Below are 19,169 nucleotides of genomic sequence, written 5' to 3' on the forward strand. Positions count from 1 at the left end.
CCTCTGAGACCAAGCGCCTGGCGTGGGGTGGTGCCGGCGACGCCTGGGCTCACCTGCGCTGTTGAAGCCGCAGCCCAGGAAGAAGCCACGGAGCTCAGGGGCCTCCCCCATCAGGGGCTTGTGGTCCGGCGTGAAGGACTCTGGGGGCAGGGGAGCAGTGCTGGGCGGGTCTGTCCACACCTCCCAGGCCCTGCCCACCCAGGTCCCAGCACCACGCCGCCTCCTCCAAGGAGCCCTCCGATTGCTCCTTCCCACATCTCCCTGAACTCCCAGAACCACCATTCCCCCAGGCCTGGCACACAGCCCAGCAAACACAGGTTCTGGGGCTGGTGCTGTGGTGCAGCCGGTTAAACTGCCACCTGCAGCGCCAGCATCCTGGGCGGGCGCAGGCTCGAGTCCCAGCTGCTCCACTTCCGACCCAGCTCCCTGTTAATGTGCCTGGGAAGGTGGAGGATGGCCCAAGTGCCGGGGCCCTGCAACCACGTGGGAGACCCGGAGGAAGCTCCTGGCTTCGGTCTGGCCCAGCTCTGGCTGTTGCAACCGTTTGGGGAGCAAACCATCAGGTAAAATTCTCTCTCTCTGTCTCTCTCTCTTCCCTCCCTCTCTCTCTGTAACTCTGCCTTTCAAATAAAGAAATCTTTGGCTGGCGCCGCGGCTCACTAGGCTAATCCTCCGCCTTGCAGCACTGGCACACCGGGTTCTAGTCCCAGTCGGGGCAGCGGATTCTGTCCCGGTTGCCCCTCTTCCAGGCCAGCTCTCTGCTGTGGCCAGGGAGTGCAGTGGAGGATGGCCCAAGTGCTTGGGCCCTGCACCCCATGGGAGACCAGGAGAAGCACCTGGCTCCATCGGATCAGCGCGGTGTGCCGGCCGCAGCGCACCAGCCGCAGCGGCCATTGGAGGGTGAACCAACGGCAAAGGAAGACCTTTCTCTCTCTGTCTTTCTCTCTCACTATCCACTCTGCCTGTCCAAAAAAAAAAAAAAAAAAAAAAAAAAAAAAAAAAAAAAGAAATCTTTAAAAACAAATAAGTTACTGGCGAGTGTTTGTCAAATGACTAAATGACCAGAAGCCTCCACAGAGGGGACGAGGCCTCCTGCTTCCTTCGGCGGCCAGAGCTCCACGGGAGAGCGGCCCCGGGCATGACCACCAGCAGCCAGACCTGAGAGCCTTAACGTGAGGGGGCCCACGTGGTTCTACTGGAAACGCCACAGGTGTGGCCCCCGGCACCCGCGACCACGCGCGCCCAGCCCCACCGCCTGGCACCGCTCGACCCTGTGTCCTGGGGGCCCGCCCACCACGGCCTCCCTGAGCACCTCCCCACGAGGCTGCGGGCAGCTCCTGGCCCCCAAGCAGCAGCGTGGACAGCCGCTAACGCGGGAGCCAACGCAGGTGGCTTCGGGCTGAGCCGGCAGCGCGGGACGCCCGGCTCAGGGTCCACGGCTGCAGCCCTGCTTCCCAGGACCCCCTGCTGCATGACTCAGCCCCTGCACCGTCGCTGGGACACGGCCCGGGGGGCAGCCCCCCTCAGCTCCTCTTTCCTGGAGTCCAGCAAGGAGGCCCAGGGCTGGGTGCTGGGTGCTGGGTGCCACGGCCACAGGCCAGGGCGAGGCCAGCGGCTGGGGTCCTGGCTAAGGCAGGGCTCTCGGGGGGTAGGGGCTGAGGCGGAAGTGGGGACTCCACCCGCCCGAGAGCGGCATGGGGTAAGGCTTGGCAGGGCTGGGCCAGGGCAGGGGTGAAGAGCGCAGGCCGGCTGGAGCCAGGGCAGGGGTGAAGAGCGCAGGCTGGCTGGAGCCGGCAGCGAGGAGCCCAGCCTGGGGCCAGCCCCGCCCTGGCTAAGCTGCAGGGAGGGGGAGAGGCCACTGCCAGTGCCCAGGGCTGTACACCCAGGTGTCTGGGAGCCGAGGGCGGGGCCCCGGGCCGGGCCGGCACAGGCCAGCCCCCTGCCAAGGAGCCGGGGATGCCCAGGGCAGCCTCCGGCCCCTGCACTCACCGGGGCCGCACACGGTGGACTTGATGCCCGTCTTCTCCAGTGCGGGCACCCGGCGCACGGCGCCGTCGATGTGCTGGGCGAACACGTCCCAGTCCAGGTCGAAGAGGCCGAAGGCAAACTTGTCCGACACCTGCCGAGCCAGGGAGGGGCGGGGTGTGTCCTCCAGCCGCCCCGTGGTGGTGGCCCCGACCAGGTCACAGGAGCCGGAGCGCTGGGTGGCCACCGGGGGCTCCGCGCAGCCCAGCGGAAGACCCTCTCTGCTCCCTCCCAGCCAGGCCCAGCCCCACCGACTGCCTCCCCCCGCCCCAGGCTCGCCCCTGCAGGCTGTTCCGCTGACCGTGCCCTCCGGCCTGAGTGCACCAGGCCCGCCCCACTGGGCTGCAGCCCATCCTGTCCACCCGGGGCCGAGGGCGCCTTCGGCTCCTGTCCCTGGGCTGATTTTCAGCCTGGTCGCCACCCCCATGTCCCTCGCCCCACCACCAAAACACCCCCACCAGGCAGGGGCTCTCACGCTATTCTCGGTCTCCCCAAAGCGAAGCCCAAGGTAGCCAGCCGGTCACCCAACCCGCGGACCCAGTGCCCGGCCCCCGCACGGCCTGCAGAGGCTCCAGGACGCATGTCCACGGCTTGCTGAGGACGCCCCGTCCGTGTGCGTTTCCAAAGTCTTCGCTGCAGCTCCGTTCTCCTCGAACGTTCTGGGACCTTCCCAGCAACAGCCCTGGGCACAGCGGGACCCCACGGCCGCCCCCTCGCGGCCTCCCTGTCCAGGCCTGCAGGCAGAGGCCCCCCAGCGCGGGCTCGGGAGGGAGGCCCCGCCCCCAGGCCCCGTGCCCCGCCCCGCGGTCTCACCTGCTCGCAGAAGATGGGGTTGGTCTCGTAGCCGCCCACGGACAGCGCGTCGCCCTGGAGCCGCAGGTAGACGGAGGCGTCGTGGTCACGCACGTTGGGCATGTTCTGCAAGAAAGGGCGGAGCGGCCTCGGGTCGGCCAGGGCTGGGCCCCCTCCCCAGGGCGCCTTCGCGTCATCGCGGGCCCTGGGCCTCGGAGGCACGCGGACAGCTGGCTCCTGCCCCGAGGCCCCTAAGACGACAGCAACGGGGCGATGGAGGAAGAACCGGGGCGCCCCACAAAGAGAGGGGGGCCAGGGAGAAGGACACGCAGTGGGGGAGCGGCGGGGGGCGGAGTTGTGCGGGGCCCCGCCCCCAGCCCCGCCCTGGAAGCCTCCTGGGCCCCTCGCCGCTGAGTGGGATACCGCGCATGCGCTCTCCGGTCCCCTGCACCGCTGTGTCTGCGGAGGGAACAGCTGAGGGGGCCCCCATTTGGGGTCAGTCGCAGGGGTCCCCGCAGCCGACTCAGAAAACAGCTGGCGCGTGACCTCCCTGCGGGTGGACCGCGGCGCGGCTCTCGAGAGGACTGGGAATTAGACGTGACGTCACGTGACGTGACTGCTGCAACTGCTGCTCGACAGAGGGGCGGGTCAGGCCCAGCGCGACGCCCGGGGGTCGCCCATCCAGAGAGGGAGAGGCCGGAGGTGGAGGTCCAGAGTCCCTGGGCCGAAGGCCACGCTGGGCAGGCCGTCCCCGTGAGGACGAGAGGGGACCCGGGAGAGCGGGGGCCACGCGCTGCCCTGGGCCCCGCCTGGAGGAGGCGGCCTTGGAGGCCGCGGGCGCGGGAGCCCCTGGATCCGGAGGCGGCCCCGCGCGTGCGGGGCGGGAGGGGCAGAGGGGGTGAGACGTCCGCTGGCGGAAGAATCGGGTGGAGCAAAGAATGTTCTGGAAGGGCAGTGGCGGGCCGGACCCAGCGACAGGTGGAGGGGGCGCGAGGCTTCTCTCTCCCTCTCTCCTTCTTTCTCCCTCTTTCTCCCCCCTCCCTCTCCCTCCCTCCCTCTCCCCCCCTTCTCTCTCTGTCTCTGTCTCCGCGGCAGCGGGTGGGAGAGGGAGAACTGAAGCCGCCCCCGTTCCCAGACTGCGCGAGCCCGCGGCTGGGAGAAGACGTTGACTGACGCGTGTCCGGGACCCGATCCAGAGCGTGCGAGACCCTCGGGGACCCGCACAGGCCGGGCTCTGCCAGACGTTTCTCCGGAGCAGGCGGACCCAGGACCACCGAGCTCGGGCAGAGACGCTGGGCACCGCTGGTCGGCAGGGGAACGCGCCCCCGGCCCCCGGGCCGGCTGGGGCCACAGGACCGCCTGCCGCCAGCCAGAGCGGGCCGGACGCAGCAGGTGCGCTGCCAGCCATGTAACACGCGTCCACACAGAAGCGTGTGCTGAGGGCCCGGGGCAGCGCTGGCGACGCCCAAAGGAGAGAGAGCGGCTCAGAGGGTGTGGGTGGAAGATGGCCCCGGGCCGTGGAGTCTGCCTGCCCGGGGGGGGGGGGGGGGGGGGGGCAGCGCCACACGGAGGAGCGGCCGCGGGCCCCGGGAGGCGACCGCAGCGCACAGAGCCCCGAGGGCCCGGGGCTGGGGGTGCAAGGAGAGGGCGGTGGCTGGCCAGGGCCTTCAGAAATGCCGTGGCCTTGTGTAGACGGGGCAGTGTACACAGGTGGCGCTGTGTAGACGAGGCTGGGGGTAGCCGTGTGACGGGTGGGTAGGTAGATGGGTAAATAATTACAGGTAGCTGTAGGGGTAGCCGTGATCGGTGTGACAGCCGATGGGTAATGGTAGATGGTAGGAGCTGATGGCTAGATTGGGTGATGGAGTGCACACACGCACACACAGGCACACACACGCGCTGTGCACACACACAGCAGTTACATAGGAAGCAGAACAGGAGGTAGAACCCCGTTACCAACTCCGGGAAGAGGGAAGCTGGTCCTGCGCCCTGCTCGGGAGTTACAGTGTTGCCACGGCCACGGCAGGGCAAACACTGACTCCGATTTAGCCATGTACCCGAAGGTGAACAGGGGACGCTGCCCTGGGAGAAGTGCACGGGATGTGCGGCCCCCCGCCTCATCCGGGAGCAGGAGACCCCGCGCCCACCGTCTGCAGACCTGGCGTGGGCGCGTCGGTGCCGGGGGCTTGTCCGGCGGGGACCCAGGGCACCTGTGCCCGCACCCCCTGCTGTGAACCCTGAGCCAGGACAACGCAGGCTCCCGGAGTGGGGCAACGGGGACCCCTGGTGGCCAGGGCCAGCGTCACTGCCCTCTGCGCATGGGCCCTGCTGCCCTGGTCTCTGCCCCTGACCTCAGCCCACGCCTGCCGTGGGTGTCTCCTGCCTGCTCGCACATCGAGTCCCCAGCACCCACGCGTGCCAATTCCTTCACGCTGTCCTCTCGGCCAGCGCTGGGTGGTGGACAGTGATGGCCCATCGTGCAGGAAAATAAAATGGGTTTGGGGTCAGCTGTGCAATGGCGGGCAGGCCAGGGGGACGTGAGGCATGGGGCAGCACCCCGCCCACCCACTTCCCCGGATACTGAGGCCCCCGGGGGGGAGGGGTGAGCCCGGGGCCCCCCAGGAAGGTGAGCCTGAGGCCTGTGTCCGGCAGCAGGAGGCAACTGAGCACAGGGAGCTTCCCGAGTGTTGGGGACAGGCCCCTGGATACGGGACACGCCCCAACACAGGGTAGCTCCTTCGCTGGCCTGCCAAGGGGTCCGGCCAGGGGCAGGGCGGGTCAGGGCCAGAGCCTCTCCCCCACACTCAGACCCTCTGTCTCGGGAAGGGCTGGCTTCCTGGAGCCCCACGTGACCAGCAGGTGGCCGGAGCTGCCGGGACCTGGTCCTCAGCCCCCACACCCTGTCTGGCCTCCTTCAGTCTCCCAGCTCCTGGGGCTGGTGGCTGTGTCCTCGTGCTCCAGGACCTGGGGCATGTAGGGACCCCACTGGCTTTGTAAGCAGCACCCCCAGTCTGTCTGACGGGGACATTCACAAGGGGCAGCTGCAGGGGCCAGGGCCGACTGCCCTTCCTGGAAAGGCCCCTCGGGGTCAGGAGGCGTGGGGGGGCCGGGCAGAGGGAGGCCTCCCTCCTCCCAGCGGTTCCACTGGCCCCTCCTGCCCAGCCTCCTAGGGCCCACTATGGCCGGAGGGCGACCCCTGGTGGCCATCTGGGGAAGTGAGTCTCGGCACTCAGCTCTGTTCTGCACACCTAACCCAGCACGTGGCACCTCCTCTGACTGATGCAGACTGTGCGCCCACAGAAGGGGCCCAGGTCCTGCCACCCTGCCACCACGCTGGCTCATGCAGTGGCCAAGGGAAGCCACCAGACCCTCTCTGCTGGGACCAGACCCTAAACAAAGGCAGTCAGGGGAGTCTCGCACTCGGCTCTCTGACCCGCCGTGCCCTGTGTAAGCCCCTCTCCATCATGATCCAGACGCCTGTGCTGGGGGTCCCTGCAGCCCCCGGTGCCGCCGACACCTGTCGGGGACTGCCTGCTCGCCGTCCACGCTCCCACCAGCTCCACGCCCATGTGGGTGAGCACCACGTCTCCACTGCACCCCGGTCCCCAGAACAGGTTCCGCGTCCCACGGAGGAGGGGGACTGGATGGGGGGTGAAGGGGTGTGCGGGTGGCAGGAGGAGGAGAAACAGGTGAGGACGGGCACAGGTGCAGGGAGGGTGAAGGAAGTGGGCAAGATGGGAGGGTGGAGGAAGTGAGTGGGGGGGTCCACGCCCAGGAGAGATGAGAAGGGCCCGGGGTGGGGGCATGGAGAGGGAGTGGAAGGGCAGGGAACAGATGTGTGGGTGGGTGGCCAGCCGGGGGCAGGGGTGAGGGGGACCCCTCACCATCCAGCTGGACGGTGGACAGGGGCATCATGGAGCTGCCAGTCACCAGGTGGGGGAGCAGAGTAGGGCAGGCCAGGAGGCCCGGCCCCCCGGTGCCAGCAGGTGCACCGGGCCCTCAGCCTCCCCTGGCAGGGCCCCCGGAATCCGCACGCTCCATGACAGGCAGGCAGGGCCTCTCTGGGGGCAAGCACCCAGGGTCCCCTGAAACTAGGCACAGCAGGGGGCGGGGCTAGACCGGCTACCATGATGCAGGGCGGGCCCACTGTGGCTCAGGCATCGGTGAGAAGCCACGCCCCCGAAGCCAAGGCGGCCAGCACCGCAGGGCGGGGTGAAACCTGTGCCACCTCACGGAATCCTCACAGCACCCAGAAACCCCGCGTGTCCCGGTCCCCATCTCACAGCGACAGGCTCGGGCACCGAGGGAGCCCAGGAACCCACCTGCTTGTGCCCAGGCTGTGCCCTCCCCCGCCCACCCAGGCGCCCACCCACCTGGATGCCCTCGATGTGCTCCGTGACGACATAGGCGTGCTGCATGGCCACCAGTGGGACCTTGACCCCCGCCATGCGGCCCACGGCGCTGGCCCACACCCCTGCGGGCACAGCACGGGCCGCTCAGCTCTGTCGCACCTGGGAGCTACCTCCAGGTGGGCCTCGGGTGCCTCTGCAGAGTCCACCACAGGGACCCCTGCCCACCACTGCCCCCACACTCCACCACAGGGAACCCCGCCCACCACTGCCCCCACAGTCCACCACAGGGAACCCCCGCCCACCACAGTCCACAGTCCACCACAGGGAACCCCGCCCACCACTGCCCCCACAGTCCACCACGGGGAACCCCGCCCACCACTGCCCCCACAGTCCACCACAGGGAACCCCACCCACCACAGTCCACAGTCCACCACAGGGAACCCCACCCACCACAGTCCACAGTCCACCATGGAGAACCCCGCCCACCACTGCCCCCACAGTCCACCACAGGGAACCCCCGCCCACCACTGCCCCCACAGTCCACCACAGGGAACCCCCGCCCACCACTGCCCCCACAGTCCACCACAGGGAACCCCACCCACCACAGTCCACAGTCCACCACAGGGAACCCCACCCACCACTGCCCCCACAGTCCACCACAGGGAACCCCCGCCCACCACTGCCCCCACAGTCCACCACGGGGAACCCCCGCCCACCACTGCCCCCACAGTCCACCACGGGGAACCCCGCCCACCACTGCCCCCACAGTCCACCACGGGGAACCCCACCCACCACAGTCCACCACAGTCCACCACAGGGAACCCCACCCACCACAGTCCACAGTCCACCACAGGGACCCCTGCCCATCACAGTCCACCACGGGGACCACTGCCCCCACAGTCCACCATGGGGACCCCTGCCCCCTACTGCCCCTCAGAGTCCAGCACAGGGACCCCTGCCCCCCACAGTCCACCACAGGGACCCCTACCCACCACTTCCCAGCACAGGGACCCCCACCCACCGTCCTCCCCCACCACCCAGCACAAGGACTGCCCCCGCCATCCCACCTGCACAGTTGACCACGCACGGCGTCTGGATGGAACCGTGCTCCGTCTCTACGGCCGCAACCCGCCGCACCCCGAAGTCATCCGTCCGCACGCGGATGCCCGTCACGGGGCAGTTCTCGATGACCTGGGGCAGAGCGGCAGCTGCTTCTCGAGCCGTGGGCCGCCTCCCGCCCACCAGCGCCTCCACCCGGGCAGGGGCCCAGCAGGACGTGCCGGGTGCTAGATGGGCGAGGCGTGCGGCGGACGCTGGAGACCGCGGCGAGACGCCCGACTCTTGCTTATTTGGGTCTCGTCTATGCAGTTAGGTGTGAGACACGGGCCTTGACGGGAAGGGAGCAGGACAGGCGCGCGTGGGGCGGCTCCAGAGGCCCCACAGCAGGCGGGGGCACGGGCGGCGCCTGCTCACCGGCCTCGCCCCGGGGCCAGCCCTGGAAGTACCTGTGCTCCCCGGGCAGTGGCCGCCCTGGCGAGGGTGGTGCAAGTGCCAGCTGGGTCCATGGTGCCGTCGTGGGGCACGTACAGGGTTCCGCAGATGTCATCCACGTTCATGAGTGGGTACAGGGCCTTGGTCTCCGCGGGGCTCAGCACGTGGGACTCCACGCCGTAGGCCTTGCCCAGCTGGGGGGGGGGGGGAGGGAACGCACTGACCTCCAGGCTGGGGAGCCCCGGGATCCGCCCAGCACGGGGCCAGAAGCCGCGAGGACTAGGGCCAGTGGCCAGCAGTGTCCACTGCCCCAGAGAAACCAGGTTCCCGCAGGTCCCTGGTCAGCTGTCAGGCCTGCTCCCTGGGAGTGACCCGCCAAGCTCTCGGATAGGCCACGCCCCTTCACGTTGATAGGCTCACAGCCAGCCAATCAAGTGCCCCTGGGCGTGGCCCACCAGGACAGGACAGGACAGGTTCTGCCTGCTAACCCAGGAGGAGAGCCAATCAGATTCTCCGGCGGCTCTGAGTGAAGAGCAGCGCAGCCAACAAGGGGCAGCCTGCCCAGGCTCCTCCCCCGCCCTTGCTGTTCTCCGCTCTCGCTGCCAGGGGCGCCCCAGCGCCCTGAGACCCATCGCAGGGGGCGCACCCACCGACATGAGCCGCTTGTACTCGTCCAGGCGCTGCCGGCTGGACGCGATGAAGAGGCCCCCGTTCTGGATCCAGCCCGTGTGCAGCCCGGTCTCCTCGGGCAGTTCTAGGCTGACCACTCGCCGCGTGTGCGCCAGCAGCTCCACCTCCACGTCGCTGGGCCGCAGCTGCCACAGCAGGCCTGGCCACGAGGGGGCGCCCGCCGTCAGCCCACCCGGCCAGAAAACCCCGGGGCCGAGCCGGGCGCTCGGTGGACCCGGCTTGGGCAGCTGTGAGGGCAACGGTGCCAAAGCCACGGCTGAGGAGCACCCCTGCTGTGAGCCAAGCCCGGCGGGTCCTGGCCCCCAGACCCACCCGGAGAGGCAGGCGGGGTTGTTTGCAGGTGGTGCACGGGTGCCCCAAACAGCCAGTGGTCAAGGCCACAGGGCAGAACCTCGGGGCTGGACACCACCCAGGAGCCTAGTCCACGTTCCTGCTCTCAAATGCTTCCCTGGTCAGCAGCAGAGACTGGAGACCGGGGGTGGGAGATGTGGCCAGCGTGACACTGAGCGAGAGGCCATGGGAGCCAGAGGAGGCAGGGGCCGTGTGTGCAGGGGCTGGCTCGGTCCAGCTCTCAGGAACCAGCTCTGAGCCCAGGGACAGCCCCCTGCTCGCTAGGGAGCCGCCAGGCTGGGGGAGGGCTTGCACCACAGCCGTGGTTGAGCTGGACAGGAGGTCAGGAGGCCAGCCCCACACACACGGGGGGCACAGCTCTGCAGCACCCGGGACGGCCCCCTCCTTCCACTCCCCTTGGACGCCCCCGACCCTGGCAGCTCTGGCCAGGGAAGGGCTGCCCGCCCCCGGAGCCGACAACTGACTGGGCGCCCAGCCCCCCGAGTCCCTGCCTGCCTCCAGCCCCTACCTGCCGTGTGCCAGGTGGTCCCCGACGTCAGCCGGTCTCGCTCCAGCAGCACGGCCCCGCCCACGCCCAGCTTGGCCAGGTGGTACAGGGTCTGGCAGCCCAGGCTGCCCCCGCCGATGACCACGACATTGGCTGTGCTGGGCAGGGGCCGGCTAGGGCCTCGCGCCTCCCCCGAGGGGCTGGGGGCCTCCTTCAGGGTCCGCTGGTATGGCACGTTCTTCTCGGCCGTGGGGCCAGCTGCGCCGGTCAGGGTCCGGCGAGGGCACGTGGCAGCCACGCGCAAGGCTCTGCTCAGGGTGGCCATGCGGGCTCGGGGCCTCAGCACCACGGGGAGCTGGGGGCAGCAGGGCTGGGTGGGTGTTAGGGAGAAAACGGGCCTCCTCCTGCTGCTGCCCACCGCCCGCACACATGGGGAGGGGGCTTGGGGCCAGGGGCCAGGGGAGAAGAGGAGATGGCAGGGCTGGCTGCCGTCTGGAGGGAGACCCAGGATGTGGGGGGGGGGCAGAGCGGGGAGGACAGAGGACCAGGGGTCTCGCAGGGAGTCTGTGGAGGAGGCTGTCGAGGGCAGGGCATCCCCAGCAGCCCTGGGCGGGGTGGGGGCCAGGCAGCTGTGACGCGGGGTCAGTGCGGGGGAGAGCCCTGGCGTTGCCGGGTGGTGATGGACAGGGGGCAGCGGCCACAGCACAGGAGCTGTGCCCCGGGCGGGACTCACGGGCGAACACAGGAGAGCCAGGGGGTGAGGGGGTGAGCACTGGGTGACAGCCCCAGGGTGGGGGCGGCAGCCCTGGGTCAGGCCCCCGACCCTCAAGCCTGGCTCTGGCTGCCCCCCAGGGAGCTGCCCCCTCCACCCCTCTCCTGGGACCCAAGGCAGAGGAGCCCTGTGGCAGGGGCGGGGCTCGGACAGGGAGCCACCTCCGCCTGCGCCCTCCGCCCCCCACCCCCACGAGAGGGAAGGGCGCCTCTCAGGCATGGTGGGGTCAGCAGCTGATCCTGGGGTCGCTCAGGGCCGCAGCAGCTGTGCGGATGCCGATGCCTGCTCGGGTTAGCGACAGTCCAGGTGCCCCGCCCGGCCCCGGTGAGCGCTGTGTGCTAAGCCCCCGCAGCTGCATGGGGCAGGCCTGAACCTTGTCTCCAGGTTACACTCGGGGCGGGGGAGCAAGACACGGACAGGTCCCTCGAGCCGGCCAGGGTCACAGGGCTCCCGGCCACCCGGGGCTGGTGTTGGGGGGCGGGGGAGATGGGACCCACGACTAACCCCCCCACCCGCACCTGTGGACACGGCCGACCCCTTGCTGGGCACAGACCTCTGTCCTAGGCGCCGAGGCTATGGGGGGCACCCCAGCTCTCAGGCTGGCCAGGGAGGCGGGGGGCACTGAGGAAGGGGCAGGAGGGGTAGCAGGAGCCCCCGTCACCCCAGGGGCGTACCTCGGGTCCTTGAGGGCCTCAGTCTCCCCGGAGCCGCAGAGATGGGGTCCTGCTGGAGGATAGTGGGCCCCGACGTCACCAAGGGAGGTCCTCCCAGACCTGCCCCCGCCCCACCACGCGGAGCTGCCCAGGGCCCGGCCTCCCGCTGGCCGTGACGCGGGCCTCGGAAGCTGCCACACACCCCTTTGCCACCCGGGCCCACGGGGCAGCTGGTTCCACCCCCCCCCCAGAAGCAGCTGCCTCAACATATACCTGCTGGCCTGGCCGGCAGCTCCGCCTGCTCTGAGTCAGCCTCCCAGGGGCCGGGGGCAGGGGCAGAGGGCAGGGGGCAGGGGGCAGGGCTGGGTCAAGGACAGGCCTTGAGCAACCACCTCACCTCCAGGGCAGGGGGCAGGGGGCAGGGGCGCCCCCTCTGCAGGCTGCAGGAAGATGTGGGGGGCGCGCGAGGAAGGCACTCGGTGGAGGGCAGCCCACCCAGCCAGATGGCTCCTGCAGCCCCGGGCAGAGTGGAGGCCCCAAGCAGAGCCAGCCCGGCCTCAACCCCGCCCACCAGGGAGGCCCCGGGCCTGCCCCTCCGGGAGGTGGGGGGCGTACCTCCAGCGGCCACAGCAGCCCTCCGACGGACGGACAGACCGATAGATGGACGGTGCAGTCACAAACACTGTTGGTCTGCAGCAGCCGCTCGCCAGAACCAGACGGCCCCTGCCCCACCCCCATCCCGCCCCTGCCCCCGCCCAGGCCCCTGCCCTAGTCTCCGCCCAGATTGAGGGCGGGGAGGCACCGCCCACCACCACAGGCTCGGGGCCAGCCGGCCAGCTGCCAAGTGGGCAGCTCCCAGGGTGGCAGAGCCAGGCCGTGAACTCAGCCCCACCGGGGTGAACCCGTGCACCCCGCATGCCCACACCTGCCCGGGGCTCCCCACAAGCTTAGCACAGGCCCTGTGGGCGGAAGCTGCCCAAGAGGCAGTAGCCTTGGGCCAGAGCCCTCCATGGCACTTGGCCCCCGGTGAGGGCCTGCTGGCAGTCGCCCCTGTTGTCAGCCCCTGGGCTGGGCTGCTGTCCGCCCTCCGAGCCAGGGGAGCGCCCGGGGCCCTCCCCGCCTGCCCGACCCCCAGGGGCAGGGGTTCCTTTCCCGGAGGGACTGCTGGGGCACCAAGGTCCACAGCGGGAACCCGGCCCCCCTCGGGCCACCCAGCGTGCGGGGAGCAGTCAGACCAGGTGTGTGGTTTGCTGGCTCCCGCCAGGGCACTTTGCCCAGCGCAGGAAGAAGTCGACGCCCGGAGGAGACTGGAGGGAGTGAGCACGGTGCCGGCGGCCATCTGCAGAGTCAGCACGGGCTCTAACCCTGACCCGCCCTCCTGCCCGCCGGCCGGGGAGCCGGGAGACAGCCACGCACCCGGAGCTGGGCCGGCCCCGGCCCCGCCCACTGCGGCCCTCCAGGGTCTGAAGGGGCAGAGCCGGGGTGCACGCAGCCTGGTCCAGCCTCCCGAGACTGGGCTGCACCCGCTGGCGCAGGAGGAGGAGTGGGTTACAAGGCCCAGGAAGGGGCGTGGCCCCTCCTCCCCTGAGCCCTGGGCTGCATGGATGAGGGCCGCAGGGGTCACGGTAACCCCGGGCAGCGGCCGGGCAGCCCGAACCTCTCCTGGGCCGGAACCACAGGACAGGCAGCAGCTGCGGCCACGCGCTCCGCACAGGCGCGGACTCTGGACGCGGCGGTGCTGCAGGGCCAGCCTGGCTGCGGCTCGGCGTGCCGGGCTTTGCGCCTGCGCAGGCCTGCGAGAGGTGGGGCGCGGTCTCCCCCGGGTGCTGGGGGCACAGCCCAGGAGGCGGCCAGGCTCTGGCCACGGAGGCCGGGACGGAGTGCAGCTGCCGACCTGCAGGGCCTCAGGCCGGTCTCGGCGCCGCCCCCTTAGCAAGGATCAGTGCCTCCCTCTGCGGGGTGGGGGCTTCATGGGGGCTTGGCAGATTCCTCGGGTGTCACTGTGCTCACCTTCGAAAGAAAGCCGTGGTGCGGACGGCGGTCACGGGGCACCCCAGGCTCTGGGGGGAGGGGCCACCCGCAGGCCCCCAGCCCTCCCCAGTCCCCGGCCCCCACGGCCGAGTAGGATCTGTGATGGACCTGCCTGTGTGCGCTCACGGCCGGGACACACCAGAGCTGCCTGGCACTGCCCCCGCTAGCCAGACCGGCTCCTACTGCAGGCCTGGCCAGCCATCCACACCCACCCACTGGCCAGGCGTCCGGGGTGGATGGAGGGGTCCCCAGGTCTCTGCCTGGGCAGCCGTGCAGAGAGAGGTGCTGGGGACACCAAGTCCCAGCACTGCAGTGACCCGGCCAGTGACCCCGGTGTCCTGGGAGCAGTGGGCGGGAGCACCCGGGGGCAGGCACCGTGCTCTGTACATAACGCGTCCACTCAGGTGAGCCAGGGACACCGCTTGCTGCCCATTGCAGAGATGAGAAAACTGAGGTAGGACACAGACCCCAGCAACTCGCAGGCCAGGGAAGTTCCAGAAAATTCTCCAGTGCTGAATTTATACTGCCAAGATTTTATTTCCCAATAAGAAGTCAATCTTTTAAAAATAATTATTTTATTTATTTGCAAAGCACAGTTGCACAGAGGGAGAGACAGAGACAGAGAGAGAGATCTTCCATCTGCTGGTTCATTCCCCAAATGGCTGCAACGGCCGGAGCTGGGTCAGGCTGAAGTCAGGGGCCGGAGCTTCCTCTGGGTCTCCCAGGCGGGTGCAGGGGCCCAAGCACTTGGGCCATCTTCCACTGCTTTCCCAGGCCACAGCAGAGAGCTGGGTGGGAGGTGGAGCAGCCGGGACTCGAGCCATGACCCACATGGTGATTGACCCCACACGCCATAGCGCCAGCCCTCCGGACAAGAACCTTAAAGTCAGCCCACTGCCGTCAGTGGCTCCCTGGCTGGGTGGAGATGGGACGCACACGTCCCCAGCTGCCCGCTGGGTCAGCACTGGCGCCTCCTGAGCAGCAGTGGGCGTCTCCTGGCCTGATGCCAACGCACAGAGGGCAGGTGGACGCCGGCACTGTCGGCGCTGACCGGCTGAAGCCTGCCCCAGCCAGGCACGGACGGTCTGTAGCCACGGGACTTCCCAGCTTCCCTGGAAAAGCGGGGCCGCATCTGGTGGGTCGCGGTCCCCACCCCGCCCGTTTACACCCCCTACTGGCCTCTGGGAGCTGGGCCGGCGTGCAGCTGACCAGGACACACAGGTGCTGCCCACCGCACCACACTCCCGGGGGACAAGTGCCTCGGGCTGGGAAGCCAGGCAGCCGTGGCCTAGTGGCACACGGAGGGCAGGGGTTGGGCAGTGCTGTCTTTGGGGCATAGGATTTGGTGCCCTCGGGGGGCTCAGGTGAGGGTCGCCGGTCACCTCTGGCAGGTGGTGGGTCAGCCCTGGAAGAGGGAGGGTCGGCAGGAAACACTGCCCCTGGTGGTCACTCCTGGGTACTACACCCAGGCCTGCTCGGTCCTGGGGCTCTCTCTCCAGGCGCCGGCCATTCCTGGGGGCAGCTCCTCCCCCAACAGCGGGCGCGCTCAGCCCAAGGCCAGCAGCTGTGCGAGCAGTCGGCGCTGCCCTGGGCTGGTTTGTGGGCCTGGTCTTCCCAGGGAGCCGGCCTTGCTCCTCACCCACAGGGGAGCTTCAAAAATTCAGTAAAAAGTAAAATTAAAAGAGAAGCTGACTTTTGGTGCAAAACAACTAAAAATGGGGAGTGGGGAGAGGGCAGAGCCATGTGGGAGACCTGGATGAAGCTCCAGGCTCCTGACTTTGGCCTGACCCAGCTCTGACCGTTTCAGCCATCTGGGAAGTAACCAGTGGATGGAAGATCTCTCTCTCCCTCTCTCTCTCTCTGTCTGTCTCTCTCTCTCTCTGTATCCCTGTCTCTCTGTAACTCTTTAAATAAATAACTAAATCTTTTTCTTAAAATTATTTATTTTCATTTTATTTGAAAGGGAGAGAGGGAGAGAGAGAGATCTATGTATCGGTTCACTCCCCAGACGCTCAGAGCAGCCAGGGTGGGAGCCCAGAGCTCCGTCCGGGTCTCCCATGCGGGTGGCAGGGGCCCAGGCACCTGAGCCAGGGCGTGCATCTGCAGGGAGCTGGTCAGGAGGTGGAGCCGGGACTCGAACCAGGAGCCCTGGCACGGACGGGCGCCCCAGGCGGTGTCGCCTGCGATTCCTGCCCGGGGAAAATCGCCTTTTAAAGGGGCCACGGAAAACGCTGCCTGGAAAAGCAGAGCTTTGGCCGGAGGAACAACTTCGTCCCGGCCAAAGTCAGGGAGGAGACTGTGCCGGGGTCCCTGTGCCGGGGCGGCCGGGGCGGCCGGGGCGGCCTCGCGCCTGAAGTCAGGCAGCTCTGACCCCCGTGACAGTCCCGTGACAGTCCCGTGACAATCCCGTGACAGTCCCGTGCAGTCCCACTTGGTGGCTGTGTAGCCTGCAGCCGTGGGGAGGCCCCGTGTCTTCGCTGCGATTTGCGGGTGAATCGATGGTGAGGAGAGAAGCGAGTCCGTGACGGAGTAGACTCCAGACACTGAGGTGCAGCCCACGCCCAGCAGGAAGCCGTCCCCACCGGAGAGGCGTGGACCACGCAGGACACGGGCTCGCCCACACGCAGTGCCACGGCAGCCACTGACTGCCCTCCCGCTGACAGAAACACATCACACGCATGAACACACGGTGCTGCCTGTGCACGGCGTAGCTTTCTGATCAGTGTACACGTGTCCGATCCAGGCACACGTGTCTGATCCATGTACACATGCCTGATCCATGTGCAGGTGTCTGATCCATGTATATGTGTCTGATCCGTGTGCACGTGTCTGATCCATGTACATGTGTCTGATCCATGTATATGTGTCTGATCCATGTACACATGTTTGATCCATGTACACATGTCTGATCCATGTACACGTGTCTGATCCATGTGCACATGCCTGATCCGTGTGCACGTGTCTGATCCATGTACATGTGTCTGATCCATGTATATGTGTCTGATCCGTGTATACGTGTCTGATCCATGTACACGTGTTTGATCCATGTACACGTGTCTGATCCGTGTACACACAACGACTACCACAATCAAGTCAATTAGCATACTATCACTTAGCAGAGCCATCTCTTTCTTGGGCTGAGAATTTTTTTTTTAATTTTTTTCTTAACTTGTTTCTTCTTTTTATTTTTATTTATTTATTGCTTGATTTTTAGATTATATTTATTTCTTTGAGAGTCAGAGTTTCAGAGAGAGAGGAGAGGTCTTCCATCCGCTGGTTCACTCCCCAGATGGCTGCAGCAGCTGGAGCGGGAGCCGGGAGCCCGGAGCTTCTTCCGGGTCCCCCACGCGGGTGCGGGGGCCCAAGGGCCTGGGCCGTCCTCCACCTTCCCAGGCCACAGCGGGGAGCCGGGTCGTCTAGAGCCACACCCCAGCCCCCCGATTCTTCCTGCAGCTGTGTCTGCCGGGCTGCACCGCAGACCCCCACCCCCACCCCCACCCCACCCCCCGCCGCCTCCAAGTTCCAACCAAGAACCGGGTGTCGGCAGAAGGGGCCAGCACTTCCCCGCACTCCAAGCCCCCGGCTCTGGGCAGCCGGTTCCCAGGCAACTCCCGGAAGCTGCTGGACCCCGGCCCCTCCTCCTGGGCCAGGGCCGGCCCCTGCTGCTCGCGCAGCGTGGAGGTGGGGGGAGGCGCGGGCAGCCCCACGGCCCCTGCAGGCGCTCCCCGCCGATCAGCACCAGCACGCCGGGCTCTCCTGGGCGCCCGAGGTTCCCGCGTGGCCACTGCCCCCACTCGGGGCCGAGGGTGTGGGCGGAGCCTCCGGGACGTTGGTCTTTCCTACTTCAGGGAGCGGCGACAGCCCCGCCTCCTGCTGAGGCATCCAGCTGTGAGCTCCAGGTGCAGAGCCGCCCCCGCGGCCACGATGTCCCGCGAGCCCAAGCTCAGGGTGGCGGCAGGGTCAGCTCCTCCCGGAGGCCCTGGGGAGGCCCTGTCGCAGCCCCTGCCCGGCAACCGCGGCTTGCTGGCCGCCGAGGTGCATGGGTGCCCCGGCCACTCGCCTGCCACCCTGGATTGCACCTGCTGCAGGGACCTGCCCCTAAGCAAGGCCAGGCGCACAGGAGGCGGGGTTGGGGCGTCAAATCCCAGTGACGCGACTCCACCGTCACTCGCCCTCGGCAAGTTTGCTTGTTCTCCCCACCGGCCTGGACACGAGCCGGGCAGTGCCTCTGCTGCCCCCTGGTGGTGGCAGTGGGGACCCTGTGCGGGGTGGGAGCGGGATTTGCCCCTAGCATTGTTGGGGAGGCGCTGGGACCCTGCCCCTTAGACTTGTTAGACTTGGCGCCGTGGGTGTGCCCCAGGTTGTCTCCTTACTGCCCACCCGGCCAAGCTCTCCCAGCGGGGCGAACCAGCCTGCCCTCCGAGCTGGGGCCGGCTCGGGGGTGGGGTTCCCGGCTGTTGCCAGCAGAGGGAGACAGCGATCCTCCCACAGAGGCACCAGAGCCCCCTCCCCTGCTGGCAGGCCTGGAGGTGGCGCCCAGGCCACGACCCCAGGGATGCAGGCAGCTCCTAAAAGCCGGAAAATGCAAGGGCTCGGATTTGCCCCGAGCTCCGAACTCCAGGAAGGAGCGCAGCTCTGCTGACCGTAAACAGCAGGGCCAGACCTACGCCCGGAATGTGGAGCCTGCAGAAACTCCCGCAGGGCGAGTGGGTGTGGCTCGGAGCCGCTTCCTCCCTGTGTGCTCCGCTGGGAGAACCAAGGTCCACCTTCAAACCCCTGGAGGCAGAAGTCGAGCGCTTCGTAGGGAGAGAGGTCTTGCACCTGCTGGTCCACTCCCCAAATGGCTGCAACAGCCAGAGCTGGGCCAGGAGCTCCCTCGGGGTCTCCCACGCAGGTGCAGGGGCCCAAGCACTTGGGCCATCCTCCACTGCTTTCCCAGGCCACAGCAGGGAGCTGGATCGGAAGTGGGGCAGCCGGGACTCAAACCGGCGCCCCTATGGGATGCCAGCACTGCAGGTGGTGGCTTTGCCTGCTACACCACAGCACCAGCCCCTCCCAGCTGTTCTGTAGGCACTCAGGGCCAGGTTTCAATGCGGGTTGGCCCGCTGCCTCCTCCCTCTGACAGCCTGCAAGGCTCCGGCACACCCGGTGCCCCCACATCTGCTAGCATCTGGGCACTGGGGCCCCGCAGAGCCTGCGGCTGTGGCTCTGCTGCCGGCAGAGTGGGAACCCGGGTCCCAGCCCCGAGATCGCCCTGGGCCGAGCTCCGGGGTCTGCTGTGACGGGGACCCCCTCAGGGGCCGAGGGTGCGGGCGGAGCCAAGCTGGGCCGAGCCCCCAGGTCTGCTGTGTTCCCTGGCTCCACCCACACTCGCCTCCCACTCGGCCTTCCAGGGTCCGTACTGGGGGCCGGGGCTGCAGAGGGGCCGTGCCTGGCCCCCAGGCTCATGCGCTGGAACTGGCCTAGACCTCGTCCGTCTCCCCGTGGGCTCCCAGGTGAGCAATCAAGACCCTGGACTGCAGCAA

At 68.1% G+C, this 19,169-nt stretch overlaps 1 protein-coding gene across 17 annotated transcripts in view; it reads right to left on the reverse strand.

The window, feature by feature from the left end:
- Window positions 1-12,354, reverse strand: part of SARDH (sarcosine dehydrogenase) — a 45,796-nt gene extending 33,442 nt beyond the window's left edge. Inside the window, exons 1-10 of one of the 17 annotated variants that reach the window (XR_016226595.1) lie at window positions 12,229-12,354; window positions 11,635-11,683; window positions 10,210-10,558; window positions 9,311-9,489; window positions 8,675-8,854; window positions 8,237-8,360; window positions 7,191-7,291; window positions 2,839-2,943; window positions 1,990-2,119; window positions 54-140 (exon numbers count right to left, since the gene is read on the reverse strand). Coding sequence is in view for 16 of the 17 variants with exons in the window: in XM_070066663.2 (XP_069922764.2) it covers window positions 54-140; window positions 1,990-2,119; window positions 2,839-2,943; window positions 7,191-7,291; window positions 8,237-8,360; window positions 8,675-8,854; window positions 9,311-9,489; window positions 10,210-10,513 (1,210 nt within the window). In the remaining variant the exon portion in view is untranslated. Of the gene's footprint in view, window positions 1-53; window positions 141-1,989; window positions 2,120-2,838; window positions 2,944-7,190; window positions 7,292-8,236; window positions 8,361-8,674; window positions 8,855-9,310; window positions 9,490-10,209; window positions 10,559-11,634; window positions 11,687-11,815; window positions 11,858-11,886; window positions 11,948-12,010; window positions 12,137-12,228 lie in introns of those variants that run through there. The other 16 variants (XM_070066663.2, XM_070066644.2, XM_070066666.2 and 13 more) reach the window with 16 other exon arrangements.
- Window positions 12,355-19,169: the final 6,815 nt, after the last annotated feature.

This window comes from Oryctolagus cuniculus, chromosome 1 (genome assembly GCF_051225735.1).
Source record: "Oryctolagus cuniculus isolate XC-2025 breed Fujian yellow rabbit chromosome 1, ASM5122573v1, whole genome shotgun sequence".
Lineage (NCBI taxonomy): Eukaryota > Metazoa > Chordata > Mammalia > Lagomorpha > Leporidae > Oryctolagus > Oryctolagus cuniculus.